A 25,839-nucleotide genomic window follows, 5' to 3' on the forward strand; every position below is an offset into this window, starting at 1 on the left:
GTTCAAATATTCAGGCACTATAAACCTTTAACCAGAAATTCTCAGCTCAGAAGGGCAGAGTCCAGCCTCTTCTCCCACAAGAGTGCAGACCACAAACCTTCTTAATGTAAAATAACTGGCCTGAAGCCCAAGTGCCTAAACCAGAACTAATACACTTTAAGAATAACAGACACTGGGCTCTCAATCAGCAGTTCCCAACTTAGAAGGATGAAAGCTACCTGTCCTGCCACCACAGTGCAGGCCACAAACCTTCCTAATGTAAAACAACTGGTCTGAAGCCCAAGTGCTTAATCCAAAAGACTTAGAATGACAGCTAAACTTTAATCAAGTTACTACCAAGCAGTAATAAATACAATTGAATACTTTAGAGAATGCCTGGATTAGTGCTCAAGTTACACAAACAAAGCTAGATCCAGCAGGCCCGAATCCAGTCTATGCCAGGAAAAATGGAATCAGTAACATTTAGTCCTGAAGCCTAGTCCATGTTCATGTTGTATACTCTGACACACCCTATCACCTCATACCACTCAGTTATTTTGATTACAGCAAAGTGATAACTTTAACTTGTTAATTATCAATTAAAGTAAAAAAATATTGCAAACATACAAACATTACCTAAAGCACAACTTCAAAAGGCATGCATCCATAACTGTGCAACCTTAATGTAACTTGTACAAATAGTGATGAAAACATTATTATGCAGAAACGATTGAACATGTAAGCAAATGATAAAGTAATACATTAATCAATGGCTTTCATTTGCCATAATACCATTTTATATAAATATTCCTTTAAAACATCTCCATATCTAAATGACGATGAAGTCTATTTAACCAAACTTGCCAATAATAGCAGTTCCATGCCTAATGACCCAACATAGTAGTAGGGTTTGCTTATGATGTCATATTAAGTGGGTGTGGTTCCCACCCACTGAACCTCAGCACTGTAGTTACAATTCCTCACTTTGGTTATGGCACTTCTGATGATGGCAGAAACTGTGAAGACATGAGGCAGATCTCCAACCTGATATAATAAGGAGACAATGATCATGGGCCACCTCTTGCAGGAGTTATACCTGGAGAAAATTAAAAGAATGGTAGATGGCACTGAGTGGAAAAAGATTCACATCTAGCAAGAATTGGGTGAGCACTTATGGGCCCTAGTTTCAGCCCAAGTATGATCATCTCTAGAATTATGGGCTTGACCAGCTGGCCAAATGAGTAGACCAGGTTAGGGTGGGAGGGCCAGAATTCTACAGTAAGTATTTTAACATTTTATTTTTTCATCTTAAGTCAAATAGATTGTAAAAATGCTAGTGAAATATTGAATAAATGCAGCTAAATGCAAGACGAAATGTATGTGTTAATGCAAATATATATGTATATGTAATCAAAAAGGTATAAGTAAGCATAAACATATTTGTAAATAGAAATATATCTGTGTAGACATGATGTATTTGTGTGTACAGAAAGGTATAGCATATAAATGCATATGCATATGTATGAGTAAACAGCTATATGTTTGTATACATATATAAAAGTGTAAATATGAATATGTATATGTACATGTATATATATATATATATATATATATATATATATATATTTATATATAGTTCCCCTTTATAATCTCGAAATACTGAAATCTCATATTTCAGTATTCTGAGTCCATAAAGCCGAAAATTCAGAATACCGAAAGTGCATAAGCACGAATTAGAATATCTCGAATCTGTGCTTATGCACTTTGGTACGGTACATGAAGTTTTTGGTGGCTGGGATGGTGTCTGGAATTGAAGGTGAGTGAGTGTATGTGCGTGTTTTTGTACGTTTTATGTGTGAGTGTTGGATGCGTTGGTGTTTGTGTATGTGTGATGTGTATTTGTGTGTGTGTGTATGTGTGTGTGTGTGTGTGTGTGTGTGTGTGTGTGTGTGTGTGTGTCTGTGTGTGTGTGTGTGTGTGTCTGTGTGTGCGTGTGTGTGTGTGTGTGTGTGTGTGTGTGTGTGTGTGTGTGTGTGTGTGTGTGTGTGTGTGTGTGTGTGTGTGTGTGTGTGTGTGTGCGCATGTGTGTGCAAGCAAGTGTAGAATGCCGTGGTGTGATTTCTTTTTTTTTCGTTATGTGTGATATTGGAGTTGGTATACATAAGTAGGGGTGGTGTGGGGGGGCACATCCCCCCCATATGGAGGGTGCAGTGGGGCTTGCCCCCTGTTTAGGGAACTATATATATATATATATATATATATATATATATATATATATATATATATTTATATATATATTTTTTTCAGACACACACACACACACACACACACACACACACACACACACACACATGAATATATTTGCATTGCCACATACCTACCTTAAATATACAGTAATTATTAGATTAGTAATTATTTATTTTACAGGCAGACAGCTTTTAAAAATGCATTGTTCTGTATAGGCCACACATTATGTATTAATATGATAATTGTATAAGACAGGCATTCATTCCAAAATACTAACTGTATGTTTATTCTGAATTGTAATCACTATTAATAAAGATGGTTCTGAATGAAATAAGTATCATTCACCAAGCAACCTGTTGAATAAGAACTGTTTTTTTTTAAAACTTATTTTGTAAGTACAAACCCAGAAGTAATTCATAAACAAATTTAACAGAAGACGTAATGTGCTTCCAGTACACAACTGCAATGCAATTCATTTCAGCAAGATATTTTAGAGTGTCATTGTAAAAGGTGTTACCATTTCATATGTTACACCAGCTTATTTTCTTATTATCAGTAAGCTGACCACAGATAGCCACTACACCAGAGCTGGAGTGGAGGTCAGTTCATGGTGTGAAGTAGCAACTGAATGACAATAGGTTTTATCAATAATGGAAAATCATGCCATTTCATATCCTTCAAATGAGTGTTAACAGTTTTCTAGTAACATTTCCCAAAACATTTTTTCTCAATACATATTTAATAAAATAAGTAAGGGCTATTAATAATGTAGGTACTGATGTATCAACAAAGTATTAGTCAATTTATTGTCTCCATTTCTTGTTTGCCTCTCTACTATCTCTCTCTAATTACTTATTTTAATTATGCATTACTTTGCTTTTCTTTTTTTCCTTTCTCTGCAATTTATATTTCCTTTTCCACAGGTCCAGAAGTCCCTGGAACAGCCCAACTATGTTTCTCCAAGGTCAGGGAATATTCATCCTCTACCTGCTGATGGATGCCCTCAAAGGGTTGGGGTGGTAGCAATGTTCACCTTCTACCTGTCGAGGAATGTCCTCACAGGGTTGGGGTGGTGGCATAAGTCCTGTAGACACCTAGGCATGATGCAGCCTGGCCAGCCATGCTGAGCATGAGTTATGGGACGTGGTTGAGGATGTGGTGTAGCAGTTAGTGAAGAGTTAGCTTTGGCCAGTCTTGGATGCTCTACAGTGGGTGCAAAGCTGACTTACCCAATTGTTTCTAAACACTGAGGCACTGCATGCCTTCATCTTCTCAAAATTGTGTTTTTATACTCTACCATCATCAGGCAGTGGTACCATTTAAGGACCTGTGGATTGGGGTGTTCCTAGGAGAATCTCATCTTCACCTCCCTCTGTCCATATTCCATCCTGCGACACCCTCTAACCTACTTTGAAACTGCAAACAGCTTCATCTCCTTCTTTACTGAAACTATCCAGTCTCTAGCTACCCATCTCACCCCATCAGACACAAACACCAGCTCTGGCACATCTAGCCCTGATCCACCCAGCACCCAACCCACGTTTACCTTTCAAACTGTACCTACCAACCTGATCTGGACCTTACTCAAAAAGCAAAAACCCACTACACTAGCTGCTGACCACCACACAGCTGAATATCTTCAAAAAGCAGCTGATGCCATAGCACTTCCCATTTCTATTCTGATCAACAGATCCATCTCAGAAGGATCCATCCCAGCAATATGGAAAATATCACATGTTATACCTCTCCATAAAGGAGGAAGTTCCACAGAATTATCTAACTTTAGACCTATAGCCATTCTTTCACCACTATCTAAAATCATGGAAAGATGCATACACAAACAAATCATGCACTTTCTTATTCAAAATGGAAAGCTCACTGACTCTCAATACGGTTTTAGGCCATTCCACAGTACCACAACGGCTCGTCTATCTTTCTCTAATGTCATCAATCTTCATCGTAACAACAACAAACTGTTGTCAGCACTCTTTCTAGATCTCTCAAAAGCTTTCGATATAGTCAACCATCAGCTACTGCTCAATACCCTACAAACCATCGGTTTAGGCCAACATGCAATACAATGGTTTCACTCCTACCTAAACGGTAGACAGCAGGCTGTCTTATGGTAGAGCAAGCTGTCATCCCAACTTCCTCTAACCCTAGGTGTCCCACAAGGGTCCATACTAGGTCCCCTTCTTTTCTCTATCTTTATCAATGATCTGAACACCCCCATCCCAAGAGCCACATGCATCCAATATGCAGATGACTCAATGCTAATATGCTCTGCCTCCTCTCCTATACAGCTTCTAACCCTCACCCAGACCACTTTCAGCATGGTAGAAATATGGATAGCTAATTGCCGCCTTCTTCTAAATCCTAACAAAACCAAGCTACTACTTTTCTCCCCTAACCGTAGAATTCCTCCTCCTTCCTTCAAAATCAAATCTAGCAATGACACTATTATCTCCCCTGATGACCATAGAAAGCTTCTAGGCATAATAATAGACAACAACCTTAAATTTGATAAACATGTCAATCACACTATTAAGTCCATCAACAAAAAACTTGGTTCCCTGTACATAGCCAAACCTTTCCTCACCCCCTAACTAGGGTAGCTATTGCAAGATCACATCTCCTCTCTACCCTTATGTATGCCTCCCCTGTACTCACCAACCTATCCAAAACTAATCTCAGCAAATTATCAGGATGTTACAATCAAATAACCAGATTTGCTACAGGCATGGCTTTTAGGACCCACCATTGCCAGAACCTCAAAGCACTGGGATGGCTAGAGTATCCTACCCTTCCACAGTTCAACCAACTTATAGTGGCACATAAAATACTCCATAAACCTGATAACACCCCTGCCCTCAAAAATATTCACACCCCTCATAGTGCCCCCAGGCTATTACGCTCAGCTGATAAACTAATGATACTGACCCAAACATCCAACAACTCTTCAGGCGATGCTATATTTGCCAACTCAACTGGTAAAATCTGGAATCTACTCCCTACTACCATTACGAAGGAAACCCCACTACCCCTATTTAAAAGAGAACTCAAAAAATACCTCACATCTCATTGGCTGTGCTCTTGTTCTAAACCTGACTAACAACTTCACTAATACATGTCTTGCTACCCAACCTGCTGTTTAGCCAAGTATCTATGCCTCATAGTATTTGAATGTCTGAGCATTGTGAATTATGAGATCTGATTGTATTCGATGTTCACATTTTCTGATACGTCTTTGCCAGTCAGATGTAAGTCTGCACATTGTGTATATTGATATCTGCCTGTATTCTTTGTCTATATTTTCTAGACATGTCTGCCTGAGTTTATCACTCAGTGATGTATATGCTGTCTCTTTTTTGGTATGTAGAGCTTTTCTCCCCGGGCCTCCGCTGAAAATGGACATATATCCAGTTGGACTATTCCGGTCAACAAATGTAAAATAAAACAAAATAAAATAAACTAAATACATAAATAAATAATTCCTTCCCAAACTACACACTTACAGAAAAAAATAAAAATAGGTGGGCCTATAATTTGTCAAAAATATTTAACTCCTCCTCTCCCATCTCTTCAAGCACGACACCCTTGATTTGTTTCTTCTGTGTTTCCTTCTTTGCTATGTCTCCTATTTTTCAATCTTTCCTCTCTCCCCCCTTCCCATCTTTAAATGCAACCATTAAGGTGTCTAGATAAAGACACCCCTTACCTAAAATTCATAAAACCCCTTTATATTTTTAAACACATTATTAATAGCTACACTGTGTACCGTTCATCTCAAATACCTGTCAATTCATTGCTTATCCAAAAGATCCTAATTCATCTGAGCATTAATGTTTCCATGTAGTGCTTTGCAACATTACTTGATCAAATTTAAGCATTTCAAGAAAATGGGTATCTATTTCTAAAAACTTTCCCATTGCTGTATTCATCACAAATGACTTGTTGTTTGGTATATTTGCAAACAACTGCTACAAAATTGTGAATCACAGGACTATGAATACTACCCAATTTCTCCCGAGTAAACTGCAAATATCAGTGAAGTAAACCAAATGTTAAGTTGTTCAAACTGCAACTTGAAAGTTAACCAATGACTGGAATTCAGCTTGCAAAACAAAGTGATAAAAGTGTAACTTGATGTTGTGGAAATTTCAGTTCTGTGTATGGAAGAGGAAATAGAGAAGCATATAGCAACTGTAGAAGTCTTAAGATGAAGTGTAGAGAGGATTACACTAAAGTTTGAAATGGAGAGTAAAAATGCCAAGCTGGGCTCTAAGCTGTGAAACAGGACCAGGCAGTATAAATATTATGCCAGAATAATTTCTAGCACTGCTTTAAATAATCCTTGCTATCCATACTTAGAAAGAGATCAGACGATATTAAATGCTGAGGAACGCATGCTACAGAGGCCATGCGATGAGTGACATCATATCTGGGTTCTACCTTTTAACTTTCTGAAACAAGACAGAAAGAGGCCAAACATACTTCTCAACCTCTTAGAGTAAGAATTCTGGACAAAGCCATCAATAATGGGAGGTTAAAGGCCCAAAAATATGGACAATTTTTAACTATTGCTCTTACAAACTTAGAAAATTGATAGAATAACGGATTTTGCATTAGCATAAATTTTCTGAAGGGTATGACGTCTGAAACTCAAAAGTCTGACTTTATTTTCTGACTTCAACCCTCAATAATTTGCCAGAAAACCACAATTTTATGAAAAACGGACCAAAAATATGAAGCAAAAATCTGGACATTCTGTGAAAATCTATACAGTTGAGAGGTGTGCAGCCAAATAAACTTGAAATCCAGATGAATACCCTAGAGAAGCAAATAAAAAAACTGCACTGGCTAATGGAAGAAGTGTAACGAAAGGATAAGAACTGGAAATTAACTTTTCAGCAGAAGTTGGTGTTTTATTTATATATTTATTTATTTGCATTCCTTTACTGGGCAAATCTGACTGAGCTATGGGAAATCTGTTTTCAATGTAGAGCAGCGGTTAGCATTGTCACCTCACAGCAAGAGGTTCTCCCATTCTAGTCTCGGCTGGAGCACCTTCTGTGTGGAGTCTGCATGTCCTCCCCATGGTTGAGTGACATTAAAGACATGCAGGTAGGTGCGAGCATGAATGGGCATGCCTTCGTTGAAGGTTGGGCATAGGGCTGGCAACTCGCCACTGTAAAAATCCACTGCCAGTCATGAGCGGACCGGAGTTTCACTGTGGCAACCCCTAACTGGGAAAAGCTGAAAGTCTTTTATCAAGGAGAAAAGCTCCATTATGTAGACAAACTATTATAAAAGCAAGTATACCTCATGTAGATAATCATATCGTAATACAGCTTGACAGTAAATTAAAATGAGTACAGTACAACGTTCTGTGTATGGGAGGCAGGGTTTTTCATAAGAGTTAAGGTATTTGCTTTATAGATACAAGGTACAAAGTTTGATTCTGACCTCTTGATATTAGCAAGGCTTGTAATAGTCTACAGAATGATAGCCTAGCATTTACCTGTGGACAGAGGTAGCTTATAAATGCCTGGCCTTCAATGTCCTATTTAGATATAGGACATCATTATTCTTTTGGGAACACTTGGCTAGGCTTAGAAACAGCCCCTTGTTTATTATCCTAGTAACAATCCACAAATCTATGCATCTATGTAAGTAGTCTAGAATATGATGAGACAAATCAGTATAGCTCATTTGTGATGAACAAATGTTGCAATAAAAAAATCTATGAACATTATCTAAAATATATACAAGATATTATAGAGAGCATAGAGACACAACATGATTAGCAGTGAAGATAGGGAATGCACAGGAGTTGAATCAAAAAGTTATAGCAGGAGAACAAACTACTTAGCCTGGTGAGTGGAGCAGAGACAGAGCCAGGATTTCAGCAGATGAGACCTCAGAATGGCTTTGAAGTGTTCAGAGTATGTCAGTGCCTACTGCATACATCTAGGGTATTCCAACATTTGGATATAAATGTGGCATATATGGCATCCACATTACTACCACATTGCAAAGATGTTACCATTAGAATGAAATGACCTAGTGGGGGTGTACCATTCCATAACTGGCTTTATTGCTGGGCACGTAGGATAATAAAGGTTGTTGTGGGTGTCCTTTATTTGTGGAATGTCAGGTAGGTAGGAAATACAAGCCAGTTTTCTGTTCTTAGATCTATATAGTGGTGTGTTTTATTGGGACGTTTGGCAGTGTATATCGCTATTTTTGTTACATCATTGTTCTAATTTATTTAGTTGGGTGTCATGAATCTTAGTGAAGACTGCAGAGCCATACAGTAGACTGAGAAAAAAGTAGGTTATTGCTGTAGATTTCTGGGCTTGTTTTGTTATATAGCAGGATGTTCTGAAAAGAAACTTCATTTAGGGTGTCTCTTATTGTTTTTTGTATATGAGTGTTTATGAGGCTGCTGTTTATGTTTATACCTGGTAGTTTAGTTTTGGGGTCTCTTTCAAGTGAGATATTATAAGAGTTGTAAATATGGAAGTTAATATGTTTGTCTATGTGAGATGTGGGTTGAAGCACATTAATTTATTTTTTTGGGGGGTGGAGCAATAGATGGGACTGGTCTAGCCATTTTTTTATGGAGATGAATGAATGTTGTGTGATGTCTTTTAGCTCAGGTAGAATGTGGGCAGTCCAGATGAGTGTAGAGTCATCTGCATACATGTTGAATAAGTGTGGCTTGGCCTGAGGGTGTGGTAAGTTTATTAATAAATAGGTAGAAAAGCAAAGGTCACAGAATGGTCCCTTGTAGTACTCAGGTAAACACTAATGAATAACGATTGCCATATAACGCATTGTGTTTTTTTCAGATGGATAGTTTGTAAACCAGTTCAAAGTGTAGATGGATAGGGAGAGGTGAGTGAGGATTTTTATTAGTATTAGATTGGATACTGTGTCTAATGCCTTACAGAGGTTAAGAAATGCAGGCAAGACCCATTTACTTTGGTTTCTTTTATGACTAACTGCATTTAGGAAGGAGAGTAGGGCTGTGGTTGCATTGTGATTTGGATGGAAGTCACGATATGGAGATGAGAGAAATTATTAGTAGGTATTGGAGTAACTGAGAATGGATATATCCTTCTACAATCTTAGACAGTGGTGTGAGAATGGCTACTGGTAGTCACTAGATAGTTAGATAGTAGATAGTTAGATAGTTCAATAGATATTCCTTGTTTGTGTAGGGGAGAATAGTTTTTTTTCTCCATAGGATTAGGACATAGGTTTCACAAATGCACCTGTTGATGAGAGTATATTTAGGGTAAGTCAGAGCTTTTGTCTCAAGCCAAAACATCTTAGTATATACTCAATTAACATACAGAGCCTCCCAAATAAAGCCATAGAACTACTCTCCTGAATTACCCTCTATTCCTCACACATCCTAACCATATCTGAAACATGGTTAAAACCCCACATCTCAAACTCTGAAATTCCACTCTTCTAAATTCATACCTTATTGAATCTATTCATAAACTCACACACAATGGTGAGAACAATAACCCCCCCCATTCCACATTTCACCATTACTCCCTCTTTCATGCTCAACCCAATCCCAACATCTCAGATCAAAACTCTCCTGCTTAAGTTGAAGCCATGCTCCCCCTCTTCTGACAACCATATCCCCTCTTTCTTAAACTAGGCACTCAATAGCCTACCCCATCTCTATCCTGATCAATAGATCTGTTCAAGAATCCACTGTGCCAGATATATGGAAATCATTCTTTATCACTCCATTACACAAGGGAGGCAACAGTAATGAGCCATCCAGCTATAGACCTATTGCTATCCTCTCTCTACTATCTAAACTACTTGAAAAATCCATTCACAGACAACTTATTAAGTACCTTCTAGATAATAACCTTCTAAACCATAAGCAACATGGCTTCTGACCCCATCATAGTACATCTACTGCCCTTTGTTCAAACCTTTGCTGAAAATTGGGCAAAAATTTACTAGTTTCGTGACTCTTTCTTGACTTTTCTAAACCATTCTATACCATATCACACTCCAAACTTCTTGATAAACTATCTCAAGTCAACTTATCTCCCTCTACGATTAAATGGTTCACTAGCTATCTAACTGATAGACAACAATCAGTAAGATGGTAGGCTACCTCTCCCCTTACTTATCAATCCAAACTGGGGTGCCTCAAGACTCAATTCTTGATCCTTTACTCTTTAATATTTTCACAAACCAACTGCATACTTCCTGTACAGCATCCTCCCTGATGCAATATCTGGATGACTCTATCCTTATTACCTGTTCTGACAGTTTCTCTAACCTCCACTCTACTACTCAACATAGCTTCCTATCTGTATAAAAATGGCTAACTGACAACCAACTAATTCTAAATCCAAAAAAAAAAAAAACAAAGCTACTACTCTTTTTTCCAAAAAACCTCTCTAACCTCAAAACAAATTTCACCATTTTGTCTCGAAAATGCCATGATACAACCTGATCCACATGCTAAACTTCTGGGTATTATCGATGACCAATTAAAATTTGATACTAATATTCAGCACTGTATTAAAAAAACAATCAAAAACTTGGGTTACTCTACAGACATAAAAAACACCTAGCCTCTGACTCTAGGCAGAAACTAGATCAGGCCTTCCTCCTTTCATGTCTACTTTATACCTTCCTCATCTTTTAACATCTACAATCTACCTTTTTGGCTAACCTCTGTCAATCATACTATAGTGTTGCAAGATTTGCTAGTAACCAATCCTACAAATCTCATCACTGCCATGCATGAAACGAACTCCAGTGGCTTGACTCCCCCCAGCACCTGCTTCACTCCCAGCTGCAAATGACTCATACTCTACTCTTAAAACCCCTTTCCTGTCCTGCTCTCTCCTCATTAATATCACATTATACCCCTCTCAGAATACTCCACAGCTCTGACCAGCTCCTTCTGGACACCTATAAACCAAACAAAAACACTGGTAAACATTTCCAAATATAGTATTTCCCATGCATGGAGCAAACTCCTCCTTAACATCAGAATAATTTCTAACATAAATCTCTTTAAATTTGAACTTAAAACTTTTCTCCTAAATGCCAACACCTATCACTGCAATGATCCAACTTAAATCCCACCTTACCACCTCTCACACTTTTATCACCCACCTATTGCAAGTGTCCGGTCTCATTTGCATCCTTCCATTTTGTTGATTAAAAAAATCTAACTTTTGTACTGCATGTAATGCACATTATTGTAATGTTTATGTAAACTTGATTCTCAGGCCTTTTGTAAATTTCTAATGTTCTCATGTAAAGCACATTATTGTAATGTTTACATAAAACTTCATTGTTAGATGTTTATCTATTTTGCAACTTTGTAATAACTGCATGGAGCTTTTCTCCTCAAGTCTCCACTAAAAACAGGACTGGCTCAGTTGGACTAATCCGGTTAACAAATGACAAATAAAGAAATAAATAAAAGCTTTAGTTATTCAGGATGACCATTTTCAGCAACTAGGACACTAGGTTTAATTTCCTTAGTAACTTTTGTATATATCTTGTAGGCAAAAGAAACAACAACCAAGGCTTCTTCTCTAAAATCCAGTAATAGTTTAATCCAGTTATAAGTCGAAAAGTACAAACTCCACAATATTCAGTGCATGTGAAAGTCCAAAACACATAAGTGCTTTCGTTCTGACTATATATTACAAGGAACTTCATCAGATAAAACATTCTCATGTAAATAATATATTTAAACTGCATCTATCCAATCAAATAAAAAAAAAAAATACAACACCCTCTCCAAAGAACCAATCCTGCCTCATTTATGCTAAAACATATAATAAAATTAAACTATCATAATTTAAATAGCTTTACTACAACCAGTAGTCAAGCACATAATTATCTGACAAGGGCCTTAAGTTTTACTTGCCCTTGATTTTGTAAAATATGCCTTGCTAGGGCATTTGTGTCTTTCTTTAAATGGATATCATTAAAGTGCTTGGACATTCTGTTTTTTAATTTACATTCGGTTTTGCCCACATAAAAACATGGCAAACTAGACCAATAGCACAATGAACCACTTTAGATTAATTACAACTAGGTTTCTCATAGATCCTAATGTGCTGATTATTAATTGCAATTTCGCTTTTTTCCATAAGGATGAACATAGAATAACAAATAACTTGAGAGTGCCTAGCATTTACAAACCCTCATTGCACCCCTCCCTTGAATTATTCGAGCAGATGTATGATTTAGATTTAAGAGCACTATGCTCTAAGCAGACACACCAAAATAATTTGTCAGAGGTTGAGAAAATGAATTTTGACTTAATAAAAAGAGTTTTGGGTGCCAGGCTTATGAAGCCGGACAAGGGAGGGGGTTTAGTATTAATGAATAATTTGGATTATATTACTAAGATGAAGATGATACTTGAAAGCAGAACATATGACAAGAGCTCTTTGAATGAACTCAACCAAGCATACTCTAAGATAAACGGTTTTCTGCAAGACTTGTTTATTGATGGGTTGATTACAGTGGATGAATATAATTATTTAAGTATCATGTTTCCCGTAACTCCAACAATATTTGGAGTACCTAAAATTCACAAAGATCTAAATCAATCCCCCATGCATCCCATTGTGGATGCTAGAGGTTCCATTACCCACCCCATGGCTAAACTCCTAGATTTCAGACTGAAGAACTTAGTTCAAAGTGAGTGTCATGTATGTATTGATTCGTGACATTTTCTCAAGCAGTTGGTTGCAGTTACCTTTGATAACGAATATTTATTTATCACAATAGATGTTAAAGACTTATATACTGTTATCTCACATGAAATAGGTGAAGAATGGTTCTGTGAGTATTTGCTATCTAAAGGTTTAGCGCAGGACCAGATCAACACATACACACAACTGTTAGACATGGTCCTAAGATCGAATTTTATTATTCTTAATAAAGAGCTGTATCATCAAAAGAAGGGATGGACATGGGGTCTGCATGAGGTGGATTATATACAAATATTGTGATATTAGAATGGGAAAGATGATTTTTAATTCCATCATCTTTTTATTCCCACTGTTGCAAGTATACCCGCTTTTTAAACAATATTTTTGTCTAGTGGAAAGGCCCTAACCAGTTGGTTACTAAATTTTTAGAGCTTATTAATACTACTATGTCCTTCTTAAAATGTACCCACTCCACTAGTTATGAAGAAATCTCATACTTAGATGTTCTTAATAAAAAGGATTGTTTGAATAGTAGATTTACTTGTCAAATTTATCAAAAAGTCACATACTCATAATACATTTCTACATTTTACAAGTAATCACTCATATACTCAGAAATGAGCTGTCTTTAAGGGGCAATTTGTGAGGACAGCTGATATGTGTACTATGTGGGACACATTTTTGGAGGAATGTGAAACGTTGTCAAGCCTGTTTCTAGTGAGGGGTTATCCATGTAATGTGGTTAGAGATTATTTTGGGGGATAAAAATATGCATCAATTTAGACAGGAGATATTAACAAACACATTCACATCTGGGGAACTGAATGTGAATGTGTTTGTTAATATCTCCTGTCTAAATTGATGCATATTTCACATCTCGGGAAGTAACTGCGGTGGTGGTGCTGCGGTAGCATTGTCACCTCACAGTAAGATGTTGTCCTGTTCGATTCTCAGACCGTCTTCTGTGTAGAGACATGCATGAATGGGCGTTCCTTCGTTGAAGATTGTGCATCAGGGCCGGCAACTCGGCACGTAAAAATCTACTGCCAATCATTAGCGGACCAGAGTTCCGCTGTGGTGACCCCTAACTGGGAAAAGCCAAAAGACACAACAACATTCACATCTGGGGATCTAGTAGATATAAATAGGATGCCTAGTGGAACAGACGATACTGTAATGCATGTGAAAAATGCAGAATGTAAATTTTCTAATGTTTTTATAACTGTATTTAATACAGATAGCCACCATATAAGAAATATTATGTTTAAAAAAATGGGAAATTATTAAAAGGGAAAATGACATCAGGAAAATTTTAGGTAATAATCCCTCTTTTGTATAGAAAAATGGTTTAAACTTTAAAACTATTTTTGAAAGAATATCTGAACCAAAAAGAAATGGATGTATGGTAAAATGTGGTACATCTGTTTGCTGTAGATATGTGATGGAAAAAAGCGAAATTACAGTTAACAATCAGCACATTAGGATCTATGGGAAACCTAGTTGTAAATCATCTAAAGTGGTTTATTGTGCTGTTTGTCTAGTTTGCCCATGTTTTTATGTGGGCAAAACTGAACATAAATTACAAAACAGAATGGCCAAACACTTTAGTGACATCCATTTAAAGAAAGACACAAATGCCTTAGCAAGGCTCGAAAGACAAACCCACCTCCATAGGTATCACAAGGGATAAGAAACTAAGAGTAATGCTACTCAATGCCAGAAGTCTAAACCTCAAGATGCACGCACTCGAAACTCTCCTTAGCATGGAGAACATTGATATCTGTGCAGTAACAGAAACCTGGTTCAAGGCTCTCGAGAGCACCCCAGCACTACCAGGTTATACCTCATACCATGCTTTTCGGCCCCAAAACTTGGACCGAACCACAAAAGGAGGGGGAGTATCAATATTCGTCAAAGATACCCACACCTCCAGGTTGGTGGCACAGCACGAAGCATCAGAGACTATCCATGTGCAACTAACAGTGGGTAAAACTGCCTTCCAGTTTATAGCCTGCTACAGACCACCCTCCCAAACCCAGGAACCCCACTCGGCCTTCCTGAGAACACTGGAAAATATGAAGGTCTCTCCAAACACCATTATATTGGGTGACTTCAACTACCCAACCATAGACTGGGAGCATTACTCTAGCTCCAACACCCTAGCCCAAAGGTTCCTAGAATTTATAAACTCAAATGCTATGGAACAACTTGTTACCACTCCCACAAGAGGGGAAAACATACTGGACCTGATCATCACCAACATGGGGACTCTATGCTCCAGACCAGAAGTGTATCCCTCACTGGTAAGATCAGACCATAAACTAATCTCACTGGATATTCACATCCCGACCCCATGCCCAGAAAACCACAGTGAAAAACTTCTCTAAAGCAAATTTCACACTCCTCAAAACCGAGGTGGAATCCTTCAAAGCCCCCGGGCCTGTGGATATCTGACCCAGACCACAAAATCCTTTATAAACGCATTCTATGAACACCTTCAGGAATGCATGGATCATGCAATCCCAAATAAAACCAAGACCCAATCCTCCAAAGGCAGACGTCCTGTCTGGTGGACCCCAGCCATAAACAAACTATACAATAGAAGGAGGAAGCTACTACATGACAGAGCAAAATCCCAAAAAGGGAAGGCATCTCTGATCAGTATTAACAAAAAACTACGGGCACTCATAAAATCGTCTAAGGAAATCTTCGAGAGAAAAATTGCACAGGACACTAAGGATAATCACAAGGCTTTCTTTAGTTATGTTAGGAACATGGATGGGAATTCCCAGATATGTTCAGAATTAGTCCAAAATGACAAAAAATACACCAAACCCACAGACATTGCCAACATCCTAGCTGACAGGTTCAGTGCAAACTTCTCCCCCCCTCCCCACCAAAAGGGCTAATATCTATCCCAGCAGAGTGCTGCCCCCCTGACATCTCAGATGCTCAGGTAAGAGCTGCCCTCTCCAAAGCAAGAAACACAGCATTAATGGGACCAGACGGTGTCCCGGGCTGCGTCCTACATGAACTCCAAGAAGAGCTAAACCCAAACCTAAAACTACTGTTCAATCTCAGCCTTACTACAGGATATGTACCCAAAGAGTGGCGTACAGCAACAGTGGTCCCTCTCCACAAAGGTGGTGCCTCAACGGATCCTGGAAACTATCGCCCCATAAGTCTCACTAGCTTGGTCTGCAAAGCTATGGAAAGGATCATCATGGACCTTATAAATAAAGATATTGGGGACCTACAGACACTGGATCCTACCCAGTTTGGCTTTGTTAAGGGCAGATCCTGCCTCTTAAACCTGGTCAATTTCTTTGAAACTGTCACCAAGGCCATTGACAAGGGGAAGGTGGTCCACACAGCCTACCTGGACCTCGCAAAAACCTTCGATACAATACCCCACTCGGGCATTATAGATAAGCTCACCAGCTTAAATATAAACCCCTATGTTACTAGATGGGTTGCAAACTGGCTCAAGGACAGAACCCACATGGTTAGAATAGCTGGAGCCATGTCAGACTCCAAACCAGTTACAAGTGGTGTCCCACAAGGCTCAGTCTTGGGACCTCTCTTGTTCGGTATATATTTCTCGGAGGTACAGGCCAACATGGAAGGACTGTGGCTGTCCAAGGTCGCAGATGACTGCAAACTGGGCACCATAATAGACTCTCCAGCTGACACAAGCATCCTCCAAAAGGGCCTCATAGAAGCAGACAACTGGTGCCAGTGCCATGGCCTCAAGCTAAACACCAAAAAGTGTATAGTCATCCCCTTTGGCAAAAACAAAGTGCCCACAAATTACCACATAGGTGGTAATCCATTAAGTACAGAAGTAATTAGGGACCTGGGGACCCAAGTTGATAGCAATCTCTCATTTGACAACCACGTGGCCAAAGTGGTTAGAAAAACATTTTATATAGCCCACCTAATCATGAAGGGATTCACATCTAGATCAGGGGAGGTCATCATGCCTCTTTACTCATCCCTCATCAGGCCCATAATTGAGTACAATGCCTCTTTTGGGATGTACCTTACCAGACACCTGCAGCAACTGGAAAGACCCCAAAAGTACCTCACCAAGAGGATCAAGGGGCTCAAACAGATGCCGTATGCTGCCCGGTTAAAGAAACTCCAACTCTACTCAGTGGCATACCGCCTGCTCAGAGGCGATCTGTGCCTGACTTATAAAGCCATGTCCAACCTGGAATTAATGGACATGCTGCACCTCAGAAAATCCAAATTCCATCGAGCTACACGCTCGAGGGACTTAAAGCTCAGCACTGAAATAAATAGGACATGCTGGAGGGACAGATTCATAACCCAGAGGCTCCCTTCACTCTGGAATAAAATCCCAGTCCAGGTTAGGCAGAGTCCCTCATTGATTCTCTTTAAGAGGAATCTTGATGAGTGGATGGGAGATCGTAGGTTTACCCCGGGTATCACTTCTGTGTCACTGTTAGACAGAAGCGCAGTATACTAACCTCGAAAAAGGGCATAGCAAAATTAATTTAAAATGGGTGGCGAAAGCCATACACACTCTGGCTAGGCTTATAAATGCCCTAGGGCAGATAGCCTAGTATGAACCTATGAACCTATGAACCTATGAAGGCATATTTTACAAAATCAAGGGCATGTATTTAATGTTATAGTATTAAAAACATTAAAAACATCAGAATGAGGAGGGCGTGGCATTTATATCTGGAGAAAGCGGAACTTATATGGCAAATCCACTTAATTGCCCGATTGTGGCCTGGGTTGAATGGGGCTGAATCTATTAAATGCTTGTTAAAACTTAAGGCCCTTGTCGGATAATTATATGCTTGACTACTGGTTGCAGTAATGCTATTAAAATTATGATAGTTTAATTTTATTATATGTTTTAGTATAACTGTGGTATATGCGCTCTTCGGAGGTGTGTCAAATCCAAGAGGCATGATTGGTTCTTTGGAGAGGGTGTGTTGTATTTTATTTTATTTGATTGGATAGATGGTTTAAATATATGATTTGCATGTGAATGTTTTATCTGATGAAGTTCCTTGTAATATATGGTCGGAATGAAAGCGCTTATGAGTTTTGAACTTTCATATGCAGTGAATATTGTGGAGTTTGTACTTTTCGAGTTCTAACTGGATTAAACTATTACTGGATTTTAGAGAAGACTCCTTGGTTGTCGCTTCTTTTTGATTAAGTGTTCGGGTTTGCATTTTCGCTTTATATATCTTGTAAGAACAGATTGGAAGGCAAAAGTTAGAAAAGTGCCTGAACTGGGATGTCTAAGGTAATTGTCGGAAATTTGGTGTCTTTAATGATTGATGCAGCCACATTAATGAAATGGGAGTTGGATCTGAATGATATATTATGGTCTGCATCATTATAACTTCATAGGTTCATAGGTGATTACTACTCTAATGGCAAAAGAGCCTTTACAAGCCTAGCAAATAATACCTGGGTATATAATAATATATCTTCATTGCCGAGGTATGGGATGGGATAGCATCAAGGTAGTGGGGCTTTGGGTGTTGGATCCCTGAGTCATTTTACATAAGGGACATGGGCAGTACCCCAGCAGTGAATTTACAGTTCCCTATCCATTGATCCATATTCTTTTTGAAGAGAGTGGGGTTGGGCTTTGTTTTACAAAAATTTCAAGTTCATTCCATAGATGAGGTTGCCTTTGGGATACGAATCTGTCTCTCCAACAAGTTCTATTAGTGTCACAAATGAGGTTCAGGTCCATGGAATCCGTAACCTTCGTGTAATTTTTTTGTGAATATGTAACATTTTCATCAGGGCTGGATCAGTGAATGCCTTGTAGGTCAGGCATAAGTCACCTCTTAATAAACGATATTAGACAGAGTAAAGGGATAGGGCCTTTAGCTGGTCTGCATAAGACATGTGTCTTATGCATTGTATTTTTTCAGTGAGAAACCTTTGGTGCCACTCCGGTTGGTGTAAGTGCTTGGTTAGGTACATGCAGAAGGGAGCATTGTAATCGATTAGGTGGGCTGATAGGTAGGGAGCTAGGCTGGATGCTTTTTTACTAGGCTTTAAGTATTTGTTGATAGATGACCAGAGAGATTTAAGGTTGCTAACTTGGGATTTTTCTAACTGAACAAAATAGGTCTTTATTCCTTTCTTAAATTATATGTTATTCTTTAATTTATTCTTTAATTTATTTATTTATTTTTAATTTATTTTATTTATCATTTAAGAGCGTTATTATTATACATTCTTTATTTTTTTTATTCCTTAGGAGTTGTGATTTTGAGAGGTTATACAGCTTTCCATAGCTTTGGTACCAGGTGGGTGGTTTGCCAGACTGTCACTGTTTCCTTGATGTAGTTCTTTGTTTCATATAGTGTTTGTTTTTTTGCGTCAGCTAGGGGACTGAGTTGGAATTAATCCTTTTCCTCTTGATGGGTGCAAAGATGTTTAGGATGTTTAGGTAGCAGTAGCTGAATGTTTCAGTTGCTTAGTGTAGTGGAAGTGCTTTTAGTGGGAGCCAACTACAGTTTTTCAGTGAAGATAAGCAGTAGTTAAGATTATTTTTTTTTACAGAGTTAAAACAAGTAGTTTTATATTTTTTCCAGTGTTGGATGGAACATGTGGGTTGCTAACTGCTTAGTGAGTCTAGAAGTGTACCAATATGGAATTTTTTCTGGAGCATTAATTAATATCCAGTCCAGTGTTGTGGCTGTCTGGATGGCTTTTTAGTTTAGGTCTTGGCTAGTCTGGTGAAGTTATAAAGATTAAGACAATGGGTTGCCGAATATCGATTAGGTAGACTAGATGAGAAATAAAAAAATCTTGAATAATATTTGATCTCAACAGACTTGCCAGACATAGCACACACACAAAATTCCAGAATATTTTGACCCTGGCAGAAGGACATGTGTAAGTAGCCAAGCTGGCATCTGACATGCCAGAAAGACACAATCAGCTAAATACTTGGTATAGAACTGGTAAGTCGTCTATTGGGGTAAAACTTGGCAATGGATATCCATCATACTTCTCAAACATTTAGCACAAGAAGTTTGGACAAAGACTAAAATAATGGGGAACAAAGGCCCAAAATAGGTACAAATTTTAAAAATTGCTCTTATAAACTTAGAAAGTTGATAGAATAACAGGATTTGCCTTGATATGCATTTTCTAAAGGATATGAAGTCTAAAACTCAAATGTATGTCATTATTTAGTGACTTCAGTCCTCAGTGACTTGTCAGAAAATCACAAGTTTTGCAAGGAACAGACCAAAAATATATAACAAAAAGCAGGACATTCTGTGAAAATGGACAGCTGAGCAGTATGATAACCATAGACACTATGGAAAAGTACATGGAAAATAACCCTGTTTATAAACTGAGTAGACTAAAATGCCTGTTCACAAGTAAAACATTTCACTAGAAACTGCCCCAACTTATGTTGCTCTGTGTAAAGTGTGAAAAATAATGTCGACCCAGTGTTGTGGACAAAACATGCTGTATTCAATACTGTGCAAAGTATGTTCAATGTTGTTATTACTTCTAAGTATTTGGATCAGCAAGCTGATAATCTGTTCAGAGCTAAAACAAAGGGTTATTGTTCAGCATGTTGTTGTTTGTCTTTCGGCTTTTCCCGTTTAGGGGTCGCCACAGCTATTGTTCAGCATAATGGTATAAAATCTTACCGAATATGAAGTGATGCACTCATTGATGTCAACATCATTTCTGAGCAAGTATAGGAACATAAAAAGAGTCAAAAAAGAGTCTCTGTCAGGAAAAGGTCCTCTCAATGTGTTCAGCTGGCCTTCAAGAGGTGGCCCGAGGTCAATGACAGCACAATTCCTGTCTCCCTGTATTCTGGATCAAGAGATTCCTGATGGAAAAGTCTAGGAGTCTTCTGGACTGAAAATTAATCCAGCTGAGTGGGAGGCATTTCTGCATGCTATGTCAAAGCAATTGTTATATTCTGTTACAGAAGTTGTTCTCCCTTAAGAAGAAAGCAAACTATCTATATGATGAATTCTGATGAAAGTTGGGGTGTTAGAATGCACTCTTTTTGGAACAGTATTATGAGAAGGTTTTAGAAAGTAATAAGCTGAACTGTGAAGGTTTTTTCTGCATTAAGTATTTTAATTGTTTGTTTACTGGAAGAATTGTTTACAAGACATGTGCATCCTATTTTATGTTGTTTCCCAATCTGATGAGAAGCATATTTTATTTTGCCCGAGAAAATAAACTGAAGTCTTGAGATGTATGTAGCTTTATTTCAGACTGGTGTTGTACTGCACACTGAACAAAGTTACTACAACATGTGTAGACACACGCGCACAGAAACACACACACACACACACACACACACACACACACACACACACACACACACACACACACACACACGTAAAAAACATCAATATATCAAGATCTGATGACAGGGAGCATTCATCCAGGAGTATATAATACTATGAGGCAGAAGGTAAATATGCAAGCAATAATGCTTGATGGGGTGTGTGTTAATGTATAATTAATACCAACCCAGGAGTGTTGTAAGGCCCAACACTGCAGGCGGAGGGCCTCTACACCCCTGGAAGGGCATTAATTACACATTAACACACACCCTGGAGGGCATCATTGCACTTAGACAATGGACTTGCTGCAAAATTGTTGTGTTTTACTTACTTATGTATTTTTAAGTACTATTTTATTTTTTTTATATATTTTCATGTAAAATAGTTCCTCCGCCTAATGTTTCATACTTGCTGTAGTCTATGTTAATGGTGTTAGAGGAAGCATTTTACATCAAACATATATAAATAATAATAATAGTGCTTAAAAATAATAAGCAAGTGAAACACAACAATGTTACATACAGCCCATTCTCTCTCCCATGTACACATACACAGTCTCTTCTACTTTCACACACAAACTGTACAGATACGCACACCATCTCCTCTGTTTACATACATGCACAGTCACACATCACTCTCACGTTCTCTTTCACTCTCTGATCCCTCTCTCTCTCTCACATACACACACACACACACACACACACACACACACAACCTACCTTTTTTTCTTAATTGTCTTCTTTTTTATATTTTACACTTGCTAAACAGCAAAAGAGCTGCTTAGCAAGTGTAAAAGAATGGCGGCCATTCTGTTTTCTCAGTCCGAGCTTCACGGTGGCTTGATATGCTGCTGTGAAGTGGTGGACTCATTCTTCTTGGCAGGCATTACTTGTACATTACTACCCTGCTGGAGAACGCTCATCCTCCATTCAGGGTACTGATGTACAGTCTGCCCATTGTCTGATATTTTATTAACTGGCACCTCCAGTAATTGTCCATGCTCCAGTAAAATGCATGCTCTATGGTGGGATATATTCCTTATAACACCAGCTGTATTAAAACAAATGGTCAGATTATCAGAAATTGTTTGTGGGTTTAAGAAAACGTGAGCATAGTCCTTTTAGATAAGTTAAATGAGCTACTCTAATTGAAGACAGCAATGATCAATGCTATATTTCTGTACATATAGATAGATAAATAGATATGCGTATTTATAAAACAACAAAACTGTTGTAGGAATTTGTGATGTCACACCCAAAGGTATGACAAACTGGTAAACTGATTTTTTTTATTTTTAGGAACCATATTGTATTTAATCGGATGTTGTTAGCTAGAGACTGAGTATGTAAATTACAGGCATTCAGAATATGAAAGTGTCAAGAAGCTGGGTTTTTATTCTCAAGAAAATGTTAAAACACTTCATAAAGAGACCAAAGTTATGTGCAAAACAAGGCACTTAATAATGAGCAATATATTTTATATTTTAAAGTATTAGTTTTGGTCGAGACTTACAGATGTTTGTATTTCACTAGATTATGCTTGGGGTGTCGAATGCAAGCAGTTATCCTATGTGACAGTAAGATGACATTAGAGGATTAGTTGTCTTAAGGATTGGAATGCATTAAAAGAAATTAATTTGCTGCAGCCTACTAAAAGACAGCACCTTGTGGTCATGGGGGTGGAGAAGGGGACAGTTTAGGTAATTTATTCTGACAGCACTGAAAATGCAAAACTGAGTGACTTTCCCAAGGTCAGACAGTAGATGTGTGGCCATGACAGAGTGATATGATCTTCAATTTTTCAGTTTCAGTAATTAGCAGGTATCTGTAATCCATTTGTCCATGTGTTCATCTATCCATCACACATATTCACTCATTCATTTATAAACTGCTTGCCCTGGGGAGAGCATCTAACACTCCCTCCCCCCAGAAGAAAACTAATGCATTATTTTCCAGAATATTAAGCACTGTTTGGGAAGTTATGGAATAAGAGAAACTTACTGGATGCTTTTAAGTCCTGACAAGTCTCAGCTAATATACACAGTTTGTAATCAGGGCTGGCATAGCATTGCTCAGTTGACAATCCTGTCCTGATCCCAGATTAAATATAATGATTTGCGAATAACTGTTTGAAGGTGGGGCCATGTACCTCAGAAAGGGATTAAATAATTAACAACACAACGATCTGTGGTAGGTCCTTGTGTACAACTAGGATTATATACCACAGTTAGATGGTTTAAAGTGAGTTAAGGATTCCAGGCATGAAGAAGAGGAAGCAATATCCCCAGATACACTTTTCAGCCAAAACAATAGCCCGTTCTCCGAGTTATAGATAGTACTGACATATCATTTTCTAGTTGGAAATGTTTTCTATCACTTGAGTAAAAAGAGGTAAATTAACTGCTGTTCAGTAGGAGGCATTCAATGTTTTCTGGATGAGATGTCTTAAATAATAGACTAGGAATAAAAGAGACTTTAGTTGATTACCACTAAGCAGAAGTCAGTAGTTATTCCAAAATGTGCATAAAGGGACACATCACACTTTGGTGGTTTATTCACATATCTGCAAAATAATACTCGGACTCGACAGTTGTGACTATTAGTATGCCATCCCCATACTTCCCCATCTGTACTACCCCCCATACTTCCACATCTGTACTACCCCCCCATACTTCCACATCTGTAGTACCCCCCCATACTTCCACATCTATGCTACTATTACTGCTACCATTGCTGTGGCACTAATCAGCCTTACCAAATGACTCCACCCTGTGTCATGTAGCTTTATTGTAGGCTGCATTGCTGGTGTTGTTCACCTCATGCTGATGCTAAAGTTATCTGTCTATCTATCTATCTATCTATCTATCTATCTATCTATCTATGTTTATTTTTTGGTAATTGGGACCATCTTCTGCTGTCCAATACTCCTCTTCAGTCTCTGGCTCTCCGTGTCTAGCTTAGCCACCTCCAGACTGGGGTTCTAACAGTCACCCCTCTGGCAACATGGGTTAGTTTCCATATGGGTTCTAGGAGCTGGAAAGAGGATCAGAACTCACCAGCTACCACATGATTCACACTGCACTAGGGGCTTTTCTGTGGATGCTCTAATTCTTCTCAGTGTGCTGGCAGATGTAGCTGGGGTAGACATGCAGGTGAGACTTGTAAGGGGTGCAGCCCCTGCCTCAAAGTGTACAGCACCCAGTGCTGCCCTGAATTTGATAATCTTTCCTGTCACTGATAATCTGTCTCTACCAGGACATTAACATCAGGTTTATCCAGCATCCTATCTCCCTCCCAACATATAAGTAGGCATTAGGCCTTTCTTTTCTCTACCATCTCTCTTGGGCTCCTGTAGTTCCAGGTATGATAGTCATAACCTGGCCATCTGGGTCATAGTCAGGTCTTAATCACTGTATGCTACAGAACCAGCCCCTACAACATGCACTTGTACGTTGTTTTAACACTTTTGCTTTTTGCCTAATGATAATTTCTCATTGAAATGGCTTTAAAATGCAACCCCTCTCAAGGTAAAGTAACATAAATAAAAAAAGTAAAATAGTACTAATTTAAAAAAGTATTTGAAAATATCCAATAGTAAAATCTGAACAGATGTGCTAATTTCATTTCATTTGATCCATTTCTACCCATGCACCTTACCTTAACTCGTATGTGTTCTCTATTATTTCCCAATATTTATGCAGTCATAATTCCATAGAATCATGATTTCCTTTTGGTTAGTTTTTGTATACTATTTTTCTTAATACTCTGTCCCCGAAATCCAAAGGGAGACAAAGTAGAAGTAAGAAGATCACAGAGGAAGATCAAAGCATGACTTCCTTATTAATAGCTAGCAAAGAATTTGAGACTCACCGTTACAATTTCCAGGACTTCCTGCTTGTTGATTTGTCCATTCCTGTCTACATCAAAGAGGGAAAAGGCCCACTCGAGCTTCAGTGCTGTTTTCCCTGAGGAAGTCAGGTGAAGCGCAATGATATACTCTTTGAAGTCCAGTGTCCCGTCATCATTGGTGTCAAAGCTGCGGAAGACATGCTGTGCATAGGCCTTGGCATCAGACTGGGGAAAGAAGTTGGAGTAGATCTTTTCAAATTCCGTCCTGGTGATCTTGCCGCTGGGGCACTGTTTTCTGAAGCTGTCATACCACTTACACAACTCGTCTTCTGTGTACTTAGTATTCAGCTTCAGGTCATCCAGGAGTTCCTTGGAAAGGGCACCACTTTTGCTGTTTCCCATGATTTTCTGAGTTTATTTCTTTCTGGAGGATAAACTGAGCGTTAAACAGAAAGATCCAAAGCTTGTGCTTAACACCTTACTGTCTTTATGCAACCAAAGACAGAGTGGGAACTCACTCCAGTGGCTAAGCTCCTTTTAAAGATTGCTGTTTCTACCTCTAAGAGAAATGGCTCTTTTGTTACTTAGTAGAAGGTATTTCAGGGGATTCAGTGATGTAGACTGTTCATTGGATTAAACACGTCTCAGCCTCTATTTAAAGGATGAGGTATTACTTTTAATCCTTTCCTTTTA

At 38.4% G+C, this 25,839-nt stretch overlaps 1 protein-coding gene across 1 annotated transcript in view; it reads right to left on the bottom strand.

Annotated features, from left to right (window-relative positions):
• The window catches only part of LOC122813712 (visinin-like), a 107,248-nt gene extending 81,700 nt beyond the window's left edge, over positions 1–25,548 (bottom strand). Inside the window, exon 1 of the mRNA XM_044086181.1 lies at positions 25,168–25,548. Coding sequence (XP_043942116.1) covers positions 25,168–25,548 — 381 coding nt within the window. The remainder of the gene's footprint in view (positions 1–25,167) is intronic.
• Positions 25,549–25,839: the final 291 nt, after the last annotated feature.

This window comes from Protopterus annectens, chromosome 1.part1, assembly GCF_019279795.1.
Source record: "Protopterus annectens isolate FY-2018-M chromosome 1.part1, PAN1.0, whole genome shotgun sequence".
Lineage (NCBI taxonomy): Eukaryota > Metazoa > Chordata > Ceratodontiformes > Protopteridae > Protopterus > Protopterus annectens.